The sequence below is a fragment of the Quercus robur genome, chromosome 6 (assembly GCF_932294415.1).
Source record: "Quercus robur chromosome 6, dhQueRobu3.1, whole genome shotgun sequence".
In the NCBI taxonomy this organism is placed as follows: domain Eukaryota; kingdom Viridiplantae; phylum Streptophyta; class Magnoliopsida; order Fagales; family Fagaceae; genus Quercus; species Quercus robur.
Genome location: NC_065539.1, coordinates 10334868 through 10357022, shown reverse-complemented (window position 1 = coordinate 10357022; position 22155 = coordinate 10334868). Strand labels below are relative to the sequence as shown.

Here is a 22155-nt window from a genome sequence, read left to right as displayed (position 1 = left end):
CTCATCTTTCATTTCTTATAACAGTTTTTTTTAAAAACTTTCTGTTCTTGGAAAACTTTCTGTTCTTGGAGTCTATGTTTTATCGAACGGGTGATAAAGCATTACTAGCACCGAAAGAGGGCAGACGAAATCGCAGGGGTGAGAGGGGTGGCAGTGCATTACTAGCACCGAGAGGGGGAAAGGAAAAAAGTGCCAAGATTGTGATCTGACATTTGAAAGAAAGAAAAAAAAAAGGTAATCCGATATAAGATTCTATGTTTCTTTAAGCATTTGTTACTATTATTATTAAAAAAAATACATGATGTATCATATTAACAAGATATCTTTATGATATTTGTTAATGGATTAATGATTACCCTTGTTAATAGATACACTAGATTAATGGATATTCTTGTTAACAAATACCTTTACGATATTTGTTAATAGATAATCGTACTCTTATGATATTTGTTAATGATTCGAAAAAGTAAGTCAATATTTTTTTTTTTAATTTTTTTTTTTTTTCTAAAAGTATTTGCTAAACTAATGCATTAATTATTCCCATATTGATTAACTTCTCCCATATTTGGCAAGTTTGTAGTTAATCTTCAATCAATATTTTTTTATTGGATGAAAATTTTTAAAAAATCACACAAAATTATTGTAACCTAAGATTACAACTTTCACTAAAAAAATTAACATAGTTACATATTTTGAAAATCTAACAACTAAATTGCACTCATTTTAGTTTTCTCCAATATTTCAACAAGATTTGGCATCTCAATTTCTAATAGAGACATTCAAATTTAAATCTCTCACCCATGTATATAAAAAAAAAAAATTCAATAACTTTGTAATCTTTAGTTATTTTATAGACAAAATAGAAAGACACTAAGAATAATGTAAAAAAGGGTAATCTTTAGTTATCTTATAGATAAAATAGAAAGACACTAAGAATAATGTAGTGATTTGATCATAGTATATATATGTGTTTTTAAATTGAAAATTGCATGATATATTGGGTCATATAAATAGGCAAGTTTCATGCCTACAAAAAATGCAAATATCCTTCAATTATTTTTTTTATATTCTGGATTTTGTGTTAGTAAAGTTATTTATTTTTTTCCCTTTTGGTTGGACATTGTTTCAATAGTTGCAAAGACAACTAAAATTTTAGTAAGAATACCATATTTCAAATCAATTGTTTCTCATATAAATATTAGAAAAATGATATTAAAATTTCATTATGCTTAAAATAATTAATATAACAAAATAAACATATTCACTCTATTAGTTATCTTTCTAATTACATAAAATAAATAACACAATGTTAGTTCCACATACACACACATATATATATCACATGTCATTGAAAGGAATTAGGAAATTTAAAGGCCGGTTAAGATTAATTTTTAGCGAATTCACAAATGTTTAATTTTTTTTTTATAGTTTTTATGTCAATTTCTGTCAAAGCAACTAAATATGAGGAATAATGTCATATTGTAAATCTAATATTATTATTCCAACTAAAAGTTATTTCTTAAATAAAGTTTATAAAAATAATCTTATAAATTCATTTAATATAAATAATTAATGCACAACTGTAGATAATTAGCATATACATTTACTCTATTAGTTGATTCAATGAACTAATAATTTGATATAAATGCAAACTCTTTGAAGTAGAAGCCTAAATAAAAAGTATTTCAAGGAATGCGCCACTTGGCACAACTTCATACTCTCTAACATGAGATCTCTACTTATATATATATATATATATATATATTAATTTCATATCAATCAGATGTTATTTATTATTCGATCTATAAAATAAATTTTTTATGTATAGTTTTAAATTAAAAAAAAAAACTTGAAATTTAAACATTTAATTGATGACACAGCTATTAACTTTTGATATTCTTAAAATTTTGCAAGCATGGAGGATATATTAATTCTTTTTATATCTTTCATACTTGCAAAATTTCAAGAATATAAAAAATTAATAGCTATATCATAATTAAATATTTAAATTTCAAATTTTTATCATCTAAAATTATGCATTAAAAATAAGTTTATGCTTGAATAGTAAAGAATATGATTAGAATTTCAAAATTTTCAGCCAGGTAAATTTTTTCTTTTTTAGCTGGAGTAAAAACAAATTTGTGGCCAAATTTTGTCCAATAATATATATATAAACTACTTTATAAATTAACTATTTAAGCTAACTATAAATATATCTTTCAAACAAGTAAATTAATAAATGAAAATAATTAATAAAATCAAGCACATTAATTAGGGGATATTGCAATAATATACCATGTTAAGAATCGTTTTTACTTTTTTATTTTTATTTTAGTGAATGAAGTTTTTTTTTTTTTTACTTGACTACGTCAACAAAGTTAAAAGGTCAGTATTTTCAAAGAAGAAGTCGATTTATTCATTTGTCAACTTTTTTTCTGAACCAAATTTTGGTTTTTAAATTTTAACAGGATCCTCTCAATTTCTAAAAATTGAGGGAGAAAATGTCATCTTCAAATTCGCCATGCGCAGCATGCAAGCTCCAAAGGCGAAAGTGCACGCAAGACTGCGTGTTTGCACCTTATTTTCCAGCGGACCAGCCCCAGAAGTTTGCTAATGTTCACAATGTGTTTGGAGCTAGCAATGTTGCCAAGATTCTGAATGAACTCAACCCTCTCCAGCGTGAGGACGCAGTAAACTCCTTGGCGTACGAGGCAGAGGCTCGTCTGAGCGATCCAGTCTATGGCTGCGTGGGTATCATTTCCATTCTCCAGTACAAGCTGAAACAGATCCAGATCAGTCTCTACAATGCCAAGCAGGAGCTTGCAAGATTGTCGAGTGGTCAGGCCTTCCACCCTACTCTCTATCCACCAGGGTTTATCCCAAAACTACAGCACCTGGACAACCCTTCCTCTTCTTCTTCAGTCTTGCCTTACATTCCCACTGGAGCTGATACGCATGGTAGCCAATTGGCGATTCGTGAGACGCAGCGGCAACTACATCAGCAGCAGCAACAACAACATATGTTGCAAATGCAGCAACATATTTTTGAGGAACAAAAAATGGTTGCGGCTGTGGCTGCCAGAGAGCAACAGGAACGGGAGTTTGTGAGGTTCAACACTGGATTTGACCCAGCGGCCAACCTGGGTTCGATCAATCCCAATGGGTATAATCAAAGGAATGATGCTGCTGCTGCTGCCATGTCTCCTTTGGCTTTGGGCACATTTGAAAACCCTTACTCAATTCAAACACAGGTCGCTGAACCTCAACACCATCTTCAACCACAACAAGGCCAACAAAGTCAGCCTCAGCAGCCTAAGTTGGAAAGCAAGGAGGGTAGGAGTTAGGTTAGTCATGTTGATTGATGTTTTTGTTGCTATTTGACCTTCCAAGCTTTTTTGTCCTCCCATTTGAGGGATGCATTCTTTCATTAGGTCTGCTAGATGGAAATCATGAATAAAAATATATTCTTTGAATGTGTGTGTTCCATTCTGTACACTCCACTAGTTTTTTTTTTTTTTTTTTTCAATGCAAAATAATTAAAGTTTAGATGGAAAGAACATAAGATATATGACATAATTAAATCGATGAAATATAAAGTGGACAACTCACAGAGAATTTTAGTTCTTAAATGAATAAAAATTTCGTCTTATTATATGTGCTATATTCTATCCAACTAGTTTATTTAAGTCTTTATCATAACTTGATAATCTATAAGGTGGAACACTTTTAGTGGGATTAAGAATTTTTGTTCTCAAATAAATAAAAAAAATTTGTCTCAATGTACTCCATTTTTTATTTTATTAACCATCGTTTCCATTTTTTTATGTTTGCTTTATTTTATATTTAAAAGGTTTTTTTTCTTCCAAAAATGTTTTAAAGGTTAGATTTTTAGGTTCTGTTTGTGGCTATGGGACGGGTTGTATTTCATTGTTTAGTAGAAGATGAAATAAAATTATGATTTTGATAAGGTTGGATCTCACTGAAATATTGTCTCAAGTAAAAACTGGCTTAATAGAGGAGGGTTTCAATCGTATGAATGTCATAATTTTCAGATTTTAATTCTATTGTAACAAGCATGTGAGACTTTGTTGAAAAAGAAATTCGTGCTTAAATTGTTGATGTTCCATCCTCAAAGGAGCCTCAAAACACACTTGTAATCTTCTTGTCACAGATGGGAAAATTACTTTAGGTAAACTTTAGAAGGATGCTGCGAAATTTAACTATTTTTTGCAAAATTTTAGGGTTTTATTTTATTTTCACTTTGATCTATTCAGCATTGGAGCATTTAGTACCCGTTTGGATCCCACATCCAACGTCCCCATTTAGCGTTTTGCCTTTTTTTTTTTTTTTTTTAACCAGCGCCGTCTCCCATGAACAGTGCATTAAGGCAAATGAATAGTATTTGGGAGAGTGAACAATATTTGATCTATTCAGCATTGGAGCATTTAGTACCCGTTTGGATCCCACATCCAACGTCCCCATTTAGCGTTTTGCCTTTTTTTTTTTTTTTTTTTAACCAGCGCCGCCTCTTGCACTGTTCATGGGACATGAATAGTGCATTAAGGCAAATGAACAGTATTTGGGAAAGTGAACAGTAATCCAAAAATTATTTTTTTATTATCTTCAGTAATAAGTTTTCAGTTTTCAACAAAATAAGCAGTATCCAAATACAATCTTAGTGTTTTTTTTTTTCTTTCTTTTTTTTCATCCAAGCACACTATAAGGTTTGACTTTACTCCAAAATCGCCACAACTTGTGCTTTAAACTCTCATCCATGCAAATGTAAAACTATTTCCCCCACTTTAATTATTATCTCCACCTGCCCACAGCAACATGGTTGAAATTTTCGTACAAAAAATAACATTGCTATAGAAATGACAAATTTCACGTCTGATGTGATGAGTATAGCATTGACAAATTTCACATTTGATGTGAGATTGTGATGAGTACAACATTATGTTCACATAAGACAACGACTGATATTACTATTATTAATTTATTATAAACCAATCACACCTAACACTAAATGGTTGTGAAACTTGTCAACTATCTGGAGTTACTGAAAAACAAATAAATCCAACTAGTTGAACCATATAATTCGTCATGATAATATGTTTACGTAATACTGCTTCACCAGGAGGCTTAATTGTCTCCACCCCCCCCCCCCCCCCCCCACCCCCCCCCACCCTTTTTTTTTTTTTTCCGTCTTCTGTTGTGTAAACTGTAAAGGCATCCCAATATCTAAATGTGGCAGAGTGATATTAAGGCAAAATTGAACCATTTTCTTCAAGAAATGTACATTAGTTGAGAAAACAAACGAAAAAGAAACCAAATATTACACACAAACTAGAAACTTAATCTGAATCAGAAGACATCTGAGAATAAGGATCCAATTCCAGAACCATTTTAGATAGCGTCTCCCCCATGTCTTCTAATTCATCCTTTCCATAGCCTAAATTTCTAACTATCTCAGCCCCAGCTGCCCCTTGCTGAATTCCAAGTCTACGAATATTCCCCAATCTATTCTCCAGAAATGGCAAGACAGCACTGCTAGAACGTAGTCTAGCCGCCAAAGGGATGGAATGGACGTCAAGTGACCCCCTCAATGGAGAATCGACTGGACTACCCAGTAGCTCACCGTGTTGGCCAACAAGGTTTCCAAATATTTTTGGAAAAGGTAAAGGTATTGGAAGAGGACAAAGGGCCACTGACAGATTGCAGAACCTTGGTCTTGTCGTTGCATTTTCATAAGCAGCACGAACCATATCCTTCACTTCAGAAACTAGAGCCCGATGTCCTCCTGTAGAACAAAACAATAAGTCAAAGCATTAGATGCATGGACACTTCATAAGCACCAAAATAAATATAAGACAAAAATTAGTGTTTATATTGTCTCCCCTCTTACCCCCCAACCCAAAAAAAGCACATACCCAACAAAATATTTTAAGAAAAAGCAGCTTAGTCTTTTATAACAAGGTAATGTGGCCTGGCATACTTAAAGAGTGTCCTGCAAGCAAAGTCAGGATGACTTCTCTGTCTTAAATTTATCAGTAAATTTTGAGTTTACTAAAAATGGCAAAAAAAAGGGGGAAAGAAACAAGTTTGTCTTCAGCCAACTAATCACTCCTCAGCCTTTACAAAACAGGCTTTAAAGGTCCATCGAGTTTGCATTTTATAATTTTGTGATCTTAAATTAAGATAAATATGATCCTGAAAATCCCATAGGAGGACACCCCCCAACTCCGCAAATTCAACCCTTCAATTAACACTTTCAAATCTCTTCTAGCCAGTAAATTCAACTTGATCTCCAGAACTAACAATGGACTGAAGGCAGTGAAATGAGAAAAATAAAGATGGCGATATGTGAACAGATTCTTCAAAGCACCTGATCCAAGAGCTCCATGGATGGTCATGGATTCCACCGCCTGCAAGTCCTCCACATCCTCTGATATCTCAGGTGTCAATGTCTGCAAGTTCCCTAAGAAAGATTGCTCAACCTGTTTACCTGGATTTCAAAATTTTGAACAATTAGTCAATTACCCAAACCCATCACTTAAAATCAAGGCTTAAATGTGACAGACATTCAGATATTACCAGTCAAAGAAGGTGCAGGCATTGCAACATCGAGAATGGTCACCCTATTCTGTCTAGCTTGCCCTGCTAAAATTTCTACAACACCATGGATATCAACAGCACCAGAAACATAACATGAATCTGCACTGGGACCAAGTGGTTCCATTCGGAAAGGGAGACTAATAGCGTGCAGAGCAGAGGCATAAACTGCACTGCAGTGGTAAGGCTTCTCATCTTCAACACAGAGGAACGTGGAAGCTTTACCTTCATAAAAATAAGAACAAAAGATTAGTTTGTAATATAGGGGAAAGAAAAGGTTGGGTCTGTGGGTGCCTGCTGGGTGGAGGGGGTGTTGTTTGGATGCCAGGAAAAGACTTGTTATTATTATCAAAAATTGCAAGTAAAAAAGGGTAAAGAAATGGCACATGAAAAGCAACAACGAAATACTGAGGAAGGGTAGAGAGACATCTGAAACTGAAATGATACATTCCACATATATCGTATAACTTACTTCTTCTCAAGGAGGGTAGACCAACTGGCACAATCAGTTTACAAAAGGATGATAGTCTTGAAAATGAAACTGCATCATGAAGATTCTTAGAGACCACTTGCTTTTGGCTTTTGGGGATCATGTGAGAACCAGGATCCTTAACAGCATAGAGCAGCACAGGTGTGTTTGTGTATTCATCAGCAATATTCTCTAGAAAATCGGCACCTATAGATGAGAAGCCTACTGAATCGTTGACAATGAACTGAAAACCCTGTCAAAATCACCAAAGGTTCAGCAACAAAGAAAAAGAAGGATAAATATCAAATCAAAATTCATATTGAGAATCCCTGCATCCACAGGCATACAACAAGGTGCCTACACCCAAACTTATATCTTAGAGCTTGGTTTGTTTTAGCTTATTTTCATTGACTTATTTTGCTTAAAAATTAAGCTGGGTAAAAGTACAATTGTACCTAGAAAAAAAAATGAAGCTTTATAAAGTTGTACATCAACAATTTTTTTTTTTTTTTTTTTTTAAGGCTAAACGAAACAAGCACTTGGTCTAGGATTCCTCATACAAAAGGCCAGGGAAAGTTCATGAAGCTAGATTCTAACCATTTAAATAAACTTGGTTCATATGGTAAATACCGAAACATTTTCTTGACAGCCAAGGATGTTTTGAATAGTATTGTCACATGTGAAGATCACAAACCTTCTAAAGACTTGGCAAGTCAAAACTTAAACATTGTCTATAGCCATAAAGATACTGATCACAGACAATATTGAATGGTCTACAAAGCTCCAAAAAAAAAAATGTCTAAAAACAAATGGACTCCAAAATGACATCTTTGCACCAAATATGGATAGAGTATTAATGACAAGAAGGAAACATGGTTAAAAAAAACATGAATAAGTAGCACAGATGAAGAGCAGTAATATCAGCTTTAGGCTCTATCTGATTATTTCAGATACCTTGACATGTAATGCAAAACTTACAAACACTACAAATTCAACCTCACTTGTAAAGACTACAACTTCTTGACAAGTGGCAATAACAATGCCCCCATTTGAGAAAACACATCCTGGAATGAGTTATTGGGTGCAATTTTAAATTATAGGCAACAATAACCTTAGCACTACAAGTTTTACAAAACTCAAGCGTGGGAAATCATTAATCACTCCAAGAAAAAGGTCCCATTTTCTTAAACCCATAATAATTGAAATATAACAAAAGTAATTAGCACCTGAACACTACTATAACTTTCTTCATTGATTTTTGTACTTATACAAACTTTATAAGAAAAAAGATAAAGAAGTTTCTCAATAAGAAAATTAAGAGATTTTGATAGTTATAACAGGGGAGGGAGGGATTTGAATCTAGACGTATCCGTTGGAAACACCATGTGATACCAATTGAGCTACAAGGCCCTTGACAGTAAGAATTTTTTTTTTTAAATCTTATTTATTTATTTTAATAAGAAAATCAAAAGATAACTTGGACTCATAAAATATTGGGTAATTCGGTTGTAATTATAAGAATATAATCATCATATATAGATGGGACATTGGAAATCTTCACCCACTCATAACTTCAAGGAACATGCAGCAAGATATTATCAATCTTGAGCTTTATAGAGTGAATATTCCTGATTACCATATCTTTCTTCAATATTGGGGTAAAATGTAAAAAATCAAAGACATAATCGTTCTAAAGGGCGAGGAGCTTTTAATATATACCTGTATATGGTCACACTCTTCTACAAAAAAGCGAAGCCTCTCACTAATTTCTTCTTGTAAAGCCCGAGAGGTATCCCTTCCAATTCCATAACTGTCAAATTCCTGAACACCCATCCATAATCCACTCATTTCATATAAACTTTGAGGATGGTAGTGAACTTTTGAGAAGTCTGTCCAATATTGGACTCCATTTTCTAAGAATTCAACTATATCCTCATCCCCAATTTCTCTCTGGGGTTTATTCTTCCCACCATTGGTGGCATTCTCCTGAGTCAAACTATCCCGTTCTTCTTCATACAATCTTTGCAAGAACAAATTCCTCTTTCGAGGTTCAGATGCATGAGTGGAAACATTACCAGTCCTGTGCATTGATTTACAGATATTCAATTCATTTAAAAAGCACAATAAAACATTACCAGTCCTGCAACCCCAACCTTAGGTTTTGATGCAGTACACAGTACTCATAGAACTGCCAGAGCTGATCTAGAGCAAAGAAACAGGAGAATAGAAAAATAGTTGAAGAGACAAACCCAAGATAGGTTTGTAGAGAACAGTTCTCTAGAATAGATAACATTAATCAGTAAAAGAAGCTTCACATTAGCCTAAAATGATTCGCTAGAGACAACTTGCATAATAAACACCCCCTAGTTCCAACATCATGCAGTCAAAGGTCAGATAAGACTTGTTGACTCATTAAAACTTACACATTGACTTAAATTCAGCACAACAACAACAAAGCCTTAGTCCCAAAATTTTGGGGCTATGGATCCTCAACATATTAGTTGAATTGGCCAAATTTATTCTTTGCCTCCATTCTACTCTATCTAAAGTCATATTCTCTGTTACTCCCTTAATTGATGTAATTTTTTATTGCTTCTACTAATGTAATTTTTGATCTTCCTCTACCTTTAAGAAATCACATAAAGTCCAGAATTGTACATAGGCTGACAAACTACTAAAAAGGATGGACATATTATAATCAGACAATGAGGTAAGATCCAATATCAAACTTATATTCCACAGCAACATTATCAAAGTAAAGAAAACCGAAAGAGGAAAGGAGGGAGAGAGGGAGGAAGAGGAGGGGGTGGGGGGGAGAGAAATGAAATTGATACAGTGGGTACAAGCTACCACAATGAAAAAATGTAAGTAGGAGAAAGCATACTAGAATTACAGTTGATCCCAAATTGCAGTATATGCATATATGCCACCGATGTACACATATCTAAGATGGGCATTATCATCAGTATTCCCGATAAAGTGATCTAATAAAACATCTAATACCAGTAGGGCCAAAAGCATGTAATTTCTGGTAGAAAACAACATCCAAACACACGCACACAAAAAAGCCTCCAGGGTTTGCTTGCATTGGAAATGATGGTTATGCACAAAATAGATCATATGAGCATCTAAGGTGGCAATCATAGCTGACATAACTTTATATCAGCTATGTTTTATTTTATATCATCATAAATGAGGCTTTTTTGGTCATGCATAGAGTAAATGACATTCTATCAGCTATGTTCTATATCATCATAAATGAGGCCAAATCATGTTACAGTCGAATCAGACTAAAAAAACACACTATTAAAAGAAAAGTCACCATTAAAAGATATTATTAAGGAGAACATCCTTTTTAGGCATACGCTTTTCTAACTTCAGATTGTTTTAATTCTAAATATTAGAAAATTGAAAAGCATGTCATTTGCAAAGAGCTTAACTATTTTAAAATGCCACCTTAAAAGTTAATTACTAAAAAAACCTAGATCAGTAATGAAGTCATCATTTCAAACATTCGTGTGTGTGCGTGTAATCTTACCATGTGAGAACATCTGGTGGTGTAGATGCAACCTCATTATACAATGTACCAAACGAACTCATTGATCCAAGGGATCCTGTGATATCAAAACTTAACACATTATTCAAGAGAAACACTAATAAAAAAAAATTAAAAAAAAAACATCTCATAGAATACCAAGGTAACAAAACAAATGTGAGCCAGATGCATAGCATAGCTACCCACCCATGGTGGATGGGCGTCACCCTTCAACCCCAAGGGTGAGGGGCTTGCACTCGAGACTTGGACAAACCATAACAGCGATTCTGCATCTAACCCTTAGCAATTCCACACAAATTTAACCACTTTAATGCCCCACTTGGTGACAAGCATGCATTACTAGCCTCTCTATGTTTTGATATTATCACAGTTTAGCCAACAAACTTTCAATTGCTACATCTGACCCCATAAGCTTTAGACAAAAATAAAACCATAGGGGTTCTCTCCAAAGTACCCTAACTCATTTTAATCCAAACCTTAGGGAGTCAAAATGTAACAATGAAAATTCTCGTGGTAGTAAATTGTGATTGTGTCAAAGCATAAGAGGATAAATTGTTTGTCCAAAAAATGCAGAATCTGTTAATTTGCACAAAACCTTAACAGTTTCATTTTAATCCAAACTTTATGGGGTCAAATGTGCCACTGAAATTTTGTGGACTAAATGGTGATAAGGCCAAACCACAAGAGAGTAAATTGTAATTTACCCTTTAATAAAAGCCAAGAAAGAATGTAATCTATCATTATGTTTTTTACAAGTGTACAATAAGGCAATAGCAAAAACATTGATGGAAGTTATAATTAACCCCCACACAAAACAGGCCACCATTAGCAAAATAGAACAGCTCTCCTCTCAGCACCTTGGGGATGAACATCTAAACAAACCTGTCTAAAGTTTCACAATCAGAATTTGAAAATGAATTTCAGAAAAATGATATCTAGGAACCATGCCATTCTCATCCTCAAGATCATGTCTGGGTGCACTATAACCATAATGTTTATGTTTTAGCCCTACCAATTTCACCCTTAAGTTGAAAAGTAGCCCCAGAGTGCAGAAGATGGAGGACAAGTGCCGGCTTGAACTAAATTATGTTCAAAGTAGCACATAGATGGCCAGCACAAGGCTTACAGACATTTACCCAAGCACCAATGATCCAATACACAGAATTCATATCTGAATTGTTTCAGTGTCAACTGTGGTTTGGGAGCAATCCAGTTCTACAATTCTTTTAGTGCTGAACTAATGTATAAAGACTGAGCTTCACCTCGCAAGCAAAGAATGGCATCACTTTTAGAAAGCCTAGTGATGAGATGAGGTAAAAAGTTGGACAGCAAGCAAGAGGGCACCAGCTTATTCAGAAAATGAAACTCTAGTCAACCTAAGTTCTACTATCACATTCAGATAAATCCCATTGCCTAAGGAAAAAGGAAACTAGATTGAGTATTATTTTAACATCGAATATAAATCAATTACCTTGGAAGTTAACTGAAAGCAGGCGAGGAGTATAGGTAAGGGTGCCCTGCATGTGTTTTGGCAGCAATGCTGTTAGCAATGTATTTTACAAAAGCCATGCAAGTTAGAAATGACAAAATCAAGTTCTTATATTTGCTGCAAATCAACTAACAATGGTCTAGTGATGAGACAACCTCAAGGGTAAATATTTCTTCATAAGAAAGCATAGAAATTAAATATGAGAAAGCATTAAAACTGAAATATTATAATTTCAAATAATAATACTCTAGCAATAATAATTTCAGTTATCAAGAAAATTATCACCAGGAAAATGCCATTAATCTCAAAAAAAGAATCTTCCACTCATTGAAAAGAAAAGGAATTAAAAAAAAAAAAAATTATTTCTTAGTAATAAAATCTTATTAAAGAAAGGAACAAACAAAAGGTGGAGCTTCCAAAAGAATTACACAATGAAGATTTAAATGATCTATGAAGTCAAATAAAGAAATACAATATAACCTTTCAAGCATAGTGCAACATTCAAATTACAAGGATTTAAAAATTGTGCTGGAAAAACCAATCAAGGTGCAGCCTAGTGGTTGAAGGCTTGAGATGAGCTGAAGACCTAGACAACTTGATTCAATCCCCACTAGGAGTTCCCCTAGATTATCTGATACACGGTTCTAGCAGGTGGGGCCATGTATCCAAGGTTTTCTCCCCAGGGATGGGTCCAAAGGGCCTTGCATTGGTGAGATTCCACATCATAAAAAAAAAAAGGGTGATTGAAAAGTGTGTACTTCTTCCATATTAATAAAAAGAACCTTATATTTTTCTAAGCTAACTTTCAATAGCAATGAGTTGATGATGGACTCACACAACTAATATCTAAATGGATATCAAAACAAAAACTGCATAGATTTCTTCCCACATTTGCTGATACCAACGTACTCAAACAAGTCAGCCACCAATTTAAGCTTGTAAGTAAAAAAAATTGCAAAATATCTGCTTAAATTGAACTTCAATGTCCTAACGCTTCACCTGTTGTGTCTCACCAGTACGGTAGAGCACATCCATATTTAAAGCATCATTCTTGAAGACTGGATCACCAGAAGGGTCCGAAGCCAATCCAAGCAACTCATCCTTCAGCATCAAGCACATGAGGTTAATATATAACATTTTAAAAAATGCCTAAATAAATACAAATTAAAAATTAAAATATCCTATAACCTTATCAAGAGATAATTTTATTCCTTGGTGTTAGCAAAAGAACCTAGATTAAGACTGTGTCTTGAGTCTCAACAGCTAGGAGAGCTACAGTTAATCACAAGCTAAAAGGACTTTTAATAGACAACACAGAAAAGTGAACATAGGACTGTATCTAAGTTGAAATCAAACGCCTGTTTAAATATAAAGCACGTCCCTTCATCAACAATGCTATTTGTACATCGTAGCAGTGTAGCACATGAGAAAAGATGTTTAATAAATAAAATAAAATGGAAAAGTTCAGATTTCTTTGACGACATGAACTATGGGGAAGTCACCAAATTATTCTGTCTACCAGAATGATACACCAGAATTCCTTCTAAATAAAAAGCCTGGGATAGCAATGCATTTTTAACATTTCCCTCAATCTGCAAACTAGGATTTTCCTGATACTTTTATAAACTTCCTATAAAGTTTTTAAATAAATCCAACTTCCCCGTAACCAAGAGTAGCAAAGGTAACTTTAACCCCTTGCAAACCGAGATATAATATTTTCAATTTAACGCCCAAACTGACCGACATTCAATCTTTATAACATACTCCAGTTCCAATGGATCAGACAGAGCAAAATTAAACCTCGCAAACCCATGTTATATAAGAGAATCAATAAATTGTCATCCCATAATTCATTGACATAATTAAGAACTCATCTAAATGCGAAATCTGTAATTGGTTTTCAAATGTTACATATTCAAAGTCAAAAAGAAACAGTGTAATATTTTGAAAGTGATACTCCTTTTTTTTTTCTATTTGCTTTGATCAAGTTCATACTTTGAACACTAATTTCAGCAAATGTCAACTTTTTTTCTTTCCAATGTGAACAATTTTTATAGACGAACCGGTATATTTGCTGAATACAAAATGTGGAGAATTACCAAAAAAAAAAAAAATACAATTTATTTTATTTTATTTTTTTAGAAGGAACAGGGTTTGATGAGTAAAAAATACCTGGAAGTTCCAGAAGTGAGAGCCAACGAAGTTGGCGAACCCTCCAACTTGAACAGTCACAATTTCCTTCATACTTCCCTGCCATTACAAGAAGTTACTTTTTCTTTTTATATGATCTTCTTATTTAACAATTACAAGTAAAAAAGTTGAAAGGAAATACATACAAGTGATAACAATTGAAGCAATATAAGATACTAGAAGTACTCACCTACGAATTAGGGTTCTCTGAGAGAGAGAGAGAGAGAGAGAGCAGAAAACTCAAACTCAGAGCATGGGCTTTACAACCGTTGCATAGACTTCAGGCGGTGTTTGGGAGGGAGAGAAAGGAAAAGGGTTTGGAAGTTTTTGGCAACACTAGGCACTTCCATTTGGATTTTTTAATCGATATGACCCTTTTGGCAAACTCTCTTAGCATATGACATATTTAAACTTTTTTTTTTTATATATATATATATTTCATTAAAACTAATAGTGATTTTTCAGTGAAAGTTCCTTTCTACCAAAAAAAATTACAGGGATGTGGCCTGGCCTGCTAGTTGTGCTTTTGGCCCAATAAGTTAATGGGCCAATCCAAAACATGCATGAACCGTCTCACAAAAATATGTGTCTGGATATAACCCAAATCCATCATGGGTGGGTAGCTCACAAAACAACAAATTGCTAAGAATCGAGATGGTGAAGACCATTGGTTTAAATGGGTCACCCCATCCATCTTGGGTGGGTGGTCACATCTCAAAATATGGATATGATAGAATTTAACCTATAATAGCTTTTTAGTGTATCATTTTTTAAAAGTTTTTTTTTTTTTTTTAAATGATACTCATCAAAAGCTTATGTGTACAACGAAATCTACCAACAGAATAAGGAGATTTTTTTTTTTTTTTTCAATTAGATGTGATATTTTGTCTGCACTCTCTTTTTAGATTATGTTAATGAGTGTTAAAATGCATCAGTACACATTTCTTATTTCACATTTTAAATGTGGACATCATACTTAAAGTTATAGACATTAAATGTTCAAAATGTGCAATTATCTCTTCTTTTTTTTCTTTTCATTTTTTATATTAGTTTTTACTATTTTCATGTAGTTAGGACCCTTAGGAGCCTCCTTAACAAATGTACTCTGGTACAAGTTAAACCCAAAAAAAAAAAACCCTTTCTTTTATTAATCTAATGCATTCCCATGTTCATCCCCCAATAAAATAAAAAAATTCTTTAAGTAACATAACCAGCAATAGATAATAGTTTTTGTGCTTATTTTAAACAAGATCAATGACGGAGAAAAGCACTGAATCGTCCTTCGTGCTCTTCATTTAATTTCTTTTGTATCTTCAAGCCTTGAAATAAAAAAATTGGGAGTTTGAATTGGTCTTTTTCATTCGGTTAACTCTACATTTTCGGGTCATTGACTTAGACCACGCAAAGCATCCCACTCTTGGTTTTAAGGCTTTAGATTAGATAAACAAGATAATAAAGGTTTCAAAGCATCTCATTCTTGGTTTTAAGGCCTTAGATTAGATATACAAAATAATAAAGGTTTATGTTAATGAGTGTCTAAGGGCACATGTTAAAGATTAATAAGTGCTCAATTATGAGCTGTAATACACACTTTCAAAGAATAAAACACACATGTTAATGATTCATGTGCTTACAATCTTACACAAATTCATTGTGATTGTGTGTTTTTTTTATATATGTACTATATAGTTTGACTTTATTTTTTGAAAAAATGTATTAAAATATTATTTAATAAAACATTAAATGCACTTAACTACTACTCTTAGAGATTTGTTAACAAAATCCAACAATAAAACCATCATTTTAGAATATTCAATTTTGGAATTTGTAGAAACATTATGAGATGAATGTGAATTAGTATCAATTCTATTTCTTTTTTCATTTTTTAATTTCAGAAATCAGTATCAATTCAGATGCATCACTACAAGGTTTCAAATAAACATATAAATTATTCATCACAATATTACCTTATTTTAAAACACCATTGAATTTACTAGGAAAAATGACTAAATCTCTAGTATATGAAAACGTTCGTTTTTCTTCCTACACCAAATATCTAATTGAAATCTTGGTCCGATAATAATCACCAATCATTAGGAGCAATCGTCATAGGCTGAAATTATCTCTAAATTTTTGTTTTAATATAATTTATTTATTGATAAGTTCCACACAGGCACTCGTAGGAGTTTAGTCCACTATCACCCCATCCATCCTATTATTATGGAAAAGGAAATATCAATTAAGCAACAACTCATTATGAATACAATGGCTGTTACTTGAGCCATTTTCCAGAGGATTTGTGGACCTAATTTCTCATGTGGAAATCACAACCAAAATCCAGAAATATCAAATTAAGTTGAAAGGCAACATGTTCAGTCTACTGAAAGACTGCAGTGGAGGCACTCTGTACCGAAAATCTCCAGTTTTTGGCCTTAACAAAGAATGCTAAAATTTCAGCAGCGGCTAAAGAAGACATGACAATGTCATACGAAATGTTAGGGAAAAAAAAGAGACTATTTTTTTTTTCTTTTTTAATTTTTTTCTATTTGCCCTCTTTGTGGGCCTTACAAAAAGATACATGAAAGAACCACCAAACGAAACACTAAAAAGCTACACTAAATTTAGTAGCAAAACTTCCATATCCTTGGGCTTGATCCGCGTAAGTGACTCATTGTTCTGTCTTGATGAAATGAACAGTTAAGAGTTTTGAAACTGTGAAACCATGAAAGGAATCGACATCAAAGAGTTCTTTCAGCTTCCCATCACATATGATTCTCCTCTTGTCAGATGGGTCCTTCATGAACAAGCAAATAACACAAGTTTGAGTGACATTCTGGCTACACATTCACAAAGAAAGCACCATAGGAAGCCAACACTGATAGTAAAGCACTTCCATCACACAACTTACAAATTTTCCTCTATCAACAGCAGTTATCTAGCTCTACCAAATACTTGTAAAAATTATAAATAAATAAAAAATATATTCATCTCCATCAAAATGATAAAATCCCCAAAATAAAGCATAAATAACGACAAATTCTACAGATTCCTGTGTATATGGGGTTTCATCTGTCTTGTAAAGATTCAAAGTAAACCCTAACAATAACAAGGTGTCAACCTCAAGACTTACATAAATTAGAAAACTAGACACTAGATTCCACATCATCATTCAGCCCAAAATTTAGCACAATTTCCGCTTCTACGATACTAGTGGTCAGAAAAATGTAACTTACTGGTTCATCTTCCTTTTGGTGTTCCTCTTGTATACTCCAGTGTACCTGAGAGATGCCCCCTTTGGCATCCTTTTCTAGTGATTTTTTACTTACCCAGAAAAAGAGATTTTCAAACAAAGAATGATAAGCCCAGTAAGCAAGAGCTAAACACACATCAGAACTTGCTTACAAGGTCTAGGTGATCCTCATTTCTTAATGAGTACTACTCATTTTCTTAACTCAGTAGGCTACTACGATTTTTCAATATCAGTAAAATTAATTAAAGAGCGGAACATGATTTTACCATTTCTCATTAGGCTATTTTATTTTTAAATAAGAAATAAATAAAAAAGGGTACACCAACAAACTCTAACCAAGAAATCAATATGGTGGAAGAACTTTAAGTTCTGTATATCTGGGTCCCACACGTGAGATATAAACCTACAAATACAAGTAATCATAGGGTTTCAAGTTTCCACAAGGCAAGAAAAAACATACCTGGAGGTTGTTTTGTTTTATGTATTCCCACATTCTCTTCACAACATCTGCCCGTGATAATGCACTTTCCCCAGTACCAAAGAACTTTACTAGGGCATCCGAAAGTTGAAGAGGAGCAAGAAAACCCGATTTCCCTCCCTTCTGCCTCTTCTCCTTCTTTTTTGGCTCATCTGGATCTGAAATGGAGATCAAGATGAAGTACATAAAAAGACTTCCCCAAACCTGTGACAAGTAATTGTCTAGTATATGCTGTTCAGAAATGAATAGATTCAATTAGTAAATGTAAACAATTTTTTAGCAATGAAATCTGTTAAAGTTCACCTTTATTATAAATTTTCAGTGAACAAGAAGATTGTGTTAAATAGACTCCCACTGCACTGAAAGACCTAGCCTAGTACATATTAAAATGATTTTTTATTATAAATTTTCAGTGACCAAGAAGATTGTGTTAAATAGACTCCCACTGCACTGAAAGACCTAGCCTAGTACATATTAAAATGATTTTTTTTTTTTTTAAAAAAAAAAAAGCAGAATTCTGATGTGACAAGCAAGTAGAAGGTATGAGTTCAGCTAAGGTGAAACTGTGAAACATATATCACCATTAGTTTCACGCAATTGGTGAGAAGATCATTGTCACTCCAAGTATTGATGCAGAGCAACTTTTAGAACATAACATAGCACCATGATACCAACAAGAAACTTAATTTATTGATCCTACCTTCCTCTTTTTCTTGCTTCTGATGCTTTTCCTTTGGTGTTGACTTCACTGGCACAACTATATCAAGAAAGACAGCACACGTGTTGTTTCAAGAAATCACATAAAATTGAAACTAAGAGACAGGCTACTTAGATTCCATAATAGATAAAATAGAGGCAGCATATTTCAAAAAAGTATTTTTGGAACAATGCAGTTGTTAAATTTTATAATCCTTCTCAAATAATGAACAGAGTTAGAATTAAAACAAGAAATTTTATTTTCAACATTTACAGATCCAACATCTCAAATAACAGAAAAGAAAATGAATAACTAACAAAAATAAAGTGGTAATGGCATACCATCGTCTGAATTTAACGGCCAGATATGCTTTGATAAGGACTTATTCATTTGGAACATGTTGATGGAATCAACACCAAAAAGGCCACGCAATGGTTCATCACAATTTATATTTCGCCTATTACTAGGGTCTTGCAAATTTTTCTCTCTAATATGGACCCAGAGTTGCTTGACGACCTAGAACCGAGATAAAAACAGATAATTTTATGATAATTATGACTTCTGAATCAGCATATTAACCAATGACAATTGAAAAGTTTTTTTTTTTTTTTTAATAAGTTATAAAATTAAAAAGTAACTTCTCCATAACTTTCTTAATATACCTCAGTCCTTGCCATTTCAGACGCCCCAAGGAATTCCTGAAGTTGTGGAGAAAGGCCACATAATTTGGTAAAACCACCCCCTCTTTTCTTGACCTCATTACTAAGTTTGTTAGACCTGAAATTTAAGAAAAAACAACAGTCAGTTTACAAATAAAGTGCAATCTCTGTTAAAAAATCCCATTTGACTTTATGCCAAATTGCCAATGAATTCTGGTTCAAATGACACTTCGTTCTTCCACAAGAATAGGTGGTGGATGAGGTTGTGGATTCAAAATCCATTGGGTACATGTGCAACTAACTGAACGATAAAAAAAATCCCAGCATACACACCAATATAAAAGGAGACATTTTCTGGGTAAATAAATGAGAGCATTTGGGTAATTTTATTTAAAATGACAATAAATAAAACTAATTTCCAATTAAATTTACAATTTGTGTGATTACAGGGACAACCACAAAATTAACCAAATAGTTAAGATGGTGTTTGGAATGCGCATCTTTAATAACATCAAGAAAATTTTGCATTGAAGTGGATGCTTTTCCATGAAGTCAATTGGGAACATTTGTATATTTAAAGAGAGCTATTCTTTCAAAATAAATAGCCTCTTGACCATTACTTCTAAATTTTGATACAAGATGCACAATAGGCTGATAAGAAGCCATAAGAAGTGATTAATAGTCTGCTATTAAAGTACAGAATGCAAAGATGGGGAGGGAGATGTAGTAGCTTGCACTTTGTATCAGTGAATTCATAATTTTGGACTCACATAGCCAAACTCCAGTGATTTTCTATTACAAAGCAGCATAACAACTATTAGTATTACTGTCTACCATCTATCATATACATTTGGAAGAATTGCAAATGACTTGCAACTCCGAAAATCAAATTACTCAAAAGATTACAAAGAGGAAAAAATGTCCTTTCTTCTGAGAAAACATGATTCTAAGAAATATGTTCTTGAGAACATAACTTAAGCTAGCTGAGACAACAGGGTAAACTTCTCCAAAAATATATAACATTCATGAAGCTCAAATAAAAGATCCATTTTTCTCAACTTCCTTTAAAATTTCACCTGAAAAACTATGGAGCTTCTAAGTAAATCAAACAAAAAGCCACCAAAGGATAATTCAAAAGAGAAAATCACTATTTTTTTTTTTCTTTCTAAAACATCTATTGTTATTCTTGGTTCAAAACTTTCGATGACAATGATAGACACTTGATTTTTTAGCCTGTTCAAATTAGATAATCAGTCATATATGCAAAATAACAGCCACAAATTCCTTCAGCCTCTGTCAATCACAAGCTCCTTCCAAACGTTTACCATCATATATATAATTGGGCCTTTACAATAAAGATTCAGCCATAGATGAAAAATTAAAGCAACAGCGTATAACAAAAGCAAAGCCCTAATTAGACGTTCCTATTACTTAAAGGTGAAGAATAACGTGAACATGCACGTGAAACTAATCACTGCCACCTACAAAAAACCCATAACGCACGTAACTTTATCAATTGCTTTCAAAACACATAATGTACAAAGTCCCAATTACAAACCCCAACACCAATTTTCTTAAATAATTTCCTAATTAAATTGCCACATAGATAACCTTTGTCAAAGCCACAACCACAAAATGCCCAAATTAAAAAACAAAAGTTAACTGATAAACCTAATTTGAATCTTTTGTGTATTTCCATTTTCCATGTGTAATGCAAATTACATAATCCAATTGCAAAAATAGTAAATTAAAAGCTCCGAATCCAATAGCAAAAATGGTCAATTTTAGAATGTGAATTCTTGAAAATGAGAAAAAGATAATAACTGACCGTTTTTTACGCTTCCCATTACTGGATTCTTCAACTACTTCTTCTTGATCATCGTCGTCGTCGTCGTCGTCGACGTCGGATTGTTGAGATTGAACCTCGGCCGTCCGATCATCCTCCTCTCCGTCTTGTTCAATTTCGGCGAGTCTCTCTTGCTCGCTCTGGAGGAACAAGTCGACCTGTTCTCTTATAAAGACCTTCTTGTCCGTCAAATCCACGCCGAAATCCTCCTCCAGCTTCCGGCGCACGGTGGCGGTGCTCGTCGTGGTCAGGTCCGAGTTCCGGAGAAACTCGTGGAGCCGGGCGATAAGATCCGAGTCCGATACCATTTTTTTTTTTCCGTGTGTTTCGGTTTTGTTTGGGGGCTGAGTCTTGTTTTCCTATAAGAAAGAGAAATGGGAACGGAGATGACAAATATGGAAATAAACCGAAAATGCTCTCTCTAAAAAAGAAACGGTGCACCCGTTAATCGTTACTCGTTGAAGTAAAGTGGGCCCAAGTCCTAGTATTGACCTTAATTACGACTATGCCCCTTCGTTCTTACCTTCGAGAGTCAGAATATTTCACTCCATAACCATGAGACACCAAAAAGTCTCATGTGCCAATAGCATTGCAGATAAAATTTGACTTGAGATCTTCAAATTTATAGCATGGTATTCGAATTCATTGAATCCATTACCTAAATTTACCATGCGTGGTATTTGTGACGTTTGAGGGAACAAACAAAATTTTAGAAAATAATTTGAATATTATAATCAATGTCAATATATATAAACTAGCCTCATTACATGCGTTTTACGCGTGCGATAAGGCTTCTATTTTTTTAGTATTATAATTTTCCATTTATATCAGTTTTCAGATTATGACACAACCCAAAAAGAAATCAGTGAGTATTGATAAAGTTTAAAAAAAAAAATTGGAACGTAGTTT

The 22155-nt window shown here is 33.5% G+C and overlaps 3 protein-coding genes across 3 annotated transcripts; 1 reads left to right on the top strand and 2 right to left on the bottom strand.

The window, feature by feature from the left end:
* The first annotated feature begins 2501 nt into the window (after nt 1-2501).
* On the top strand, nt 2502-3344 carry LOC126732699 (protein LATERAL ORGAN BOUNDARIES-like). The gene has a single exon (XM_050435685.1). The coding sequence runs from the start codon at nt 2502-2504 to the stop codon at nt 3342-3344; it is 843 nt and encodes a 280-aa protein (XP_050291642.1).
* Nucleotides 3345-5261: 1917 nt separating this feature from the next.
* Nucleotides 5262-14715, bottom strand: LOC126732698 (uncharacterized). Its single transcript, XM_050435684.1, has 10 exons — nt 14507-14715; nt 14299-14376; nt 13126-13227; nt 12109-12154; nt 10620-10695; nt 8801-9161; nt 7085-7334; nt 6595-6837; nt 6386-6505; nt 5262-5800 (listed from the first exon to the last, which is right to left on the bottom strand). The coding sequence occupies exons 2-10, from the start codon at nt 14368-14370 to the stop codon at nt 5355-5357; spliced, it is 1716 nt and encodes a 571-aa protein (XP_050291641.1). The 5' UTR covers nt 14371-14376; nt 14507-14715; the 3' UTR covers nt 5262-5354.
* Nucleotides 14716-16640: 1925 nt separating this feature from the next.
* On the bottom strand, nt 16641-21663 carry LOC126732697 (protein TRI1-like). Its single transcript, XM_050435682.1, has 6 exons — nt 21229-21663; nt 19404-19518; nt 19083-19257; nt 18745-18801; nt 18027-18202; nt 16641-17110 (listed from the first exon to the last, which is right to left on the bottom strand). Exons 1-6 carry the CDS (start codon nt 21552-21554, stop codon nt 16985-16987), a joined length of 975 nt encoding a protein of 324 aa, XP_050291639.1. The 5' UTR covers nt 21555-21663; the 3' UTR covers nt 16641-16984.
* Nucleotides 21664-22155: the final 492 nt, after the last annotated feature.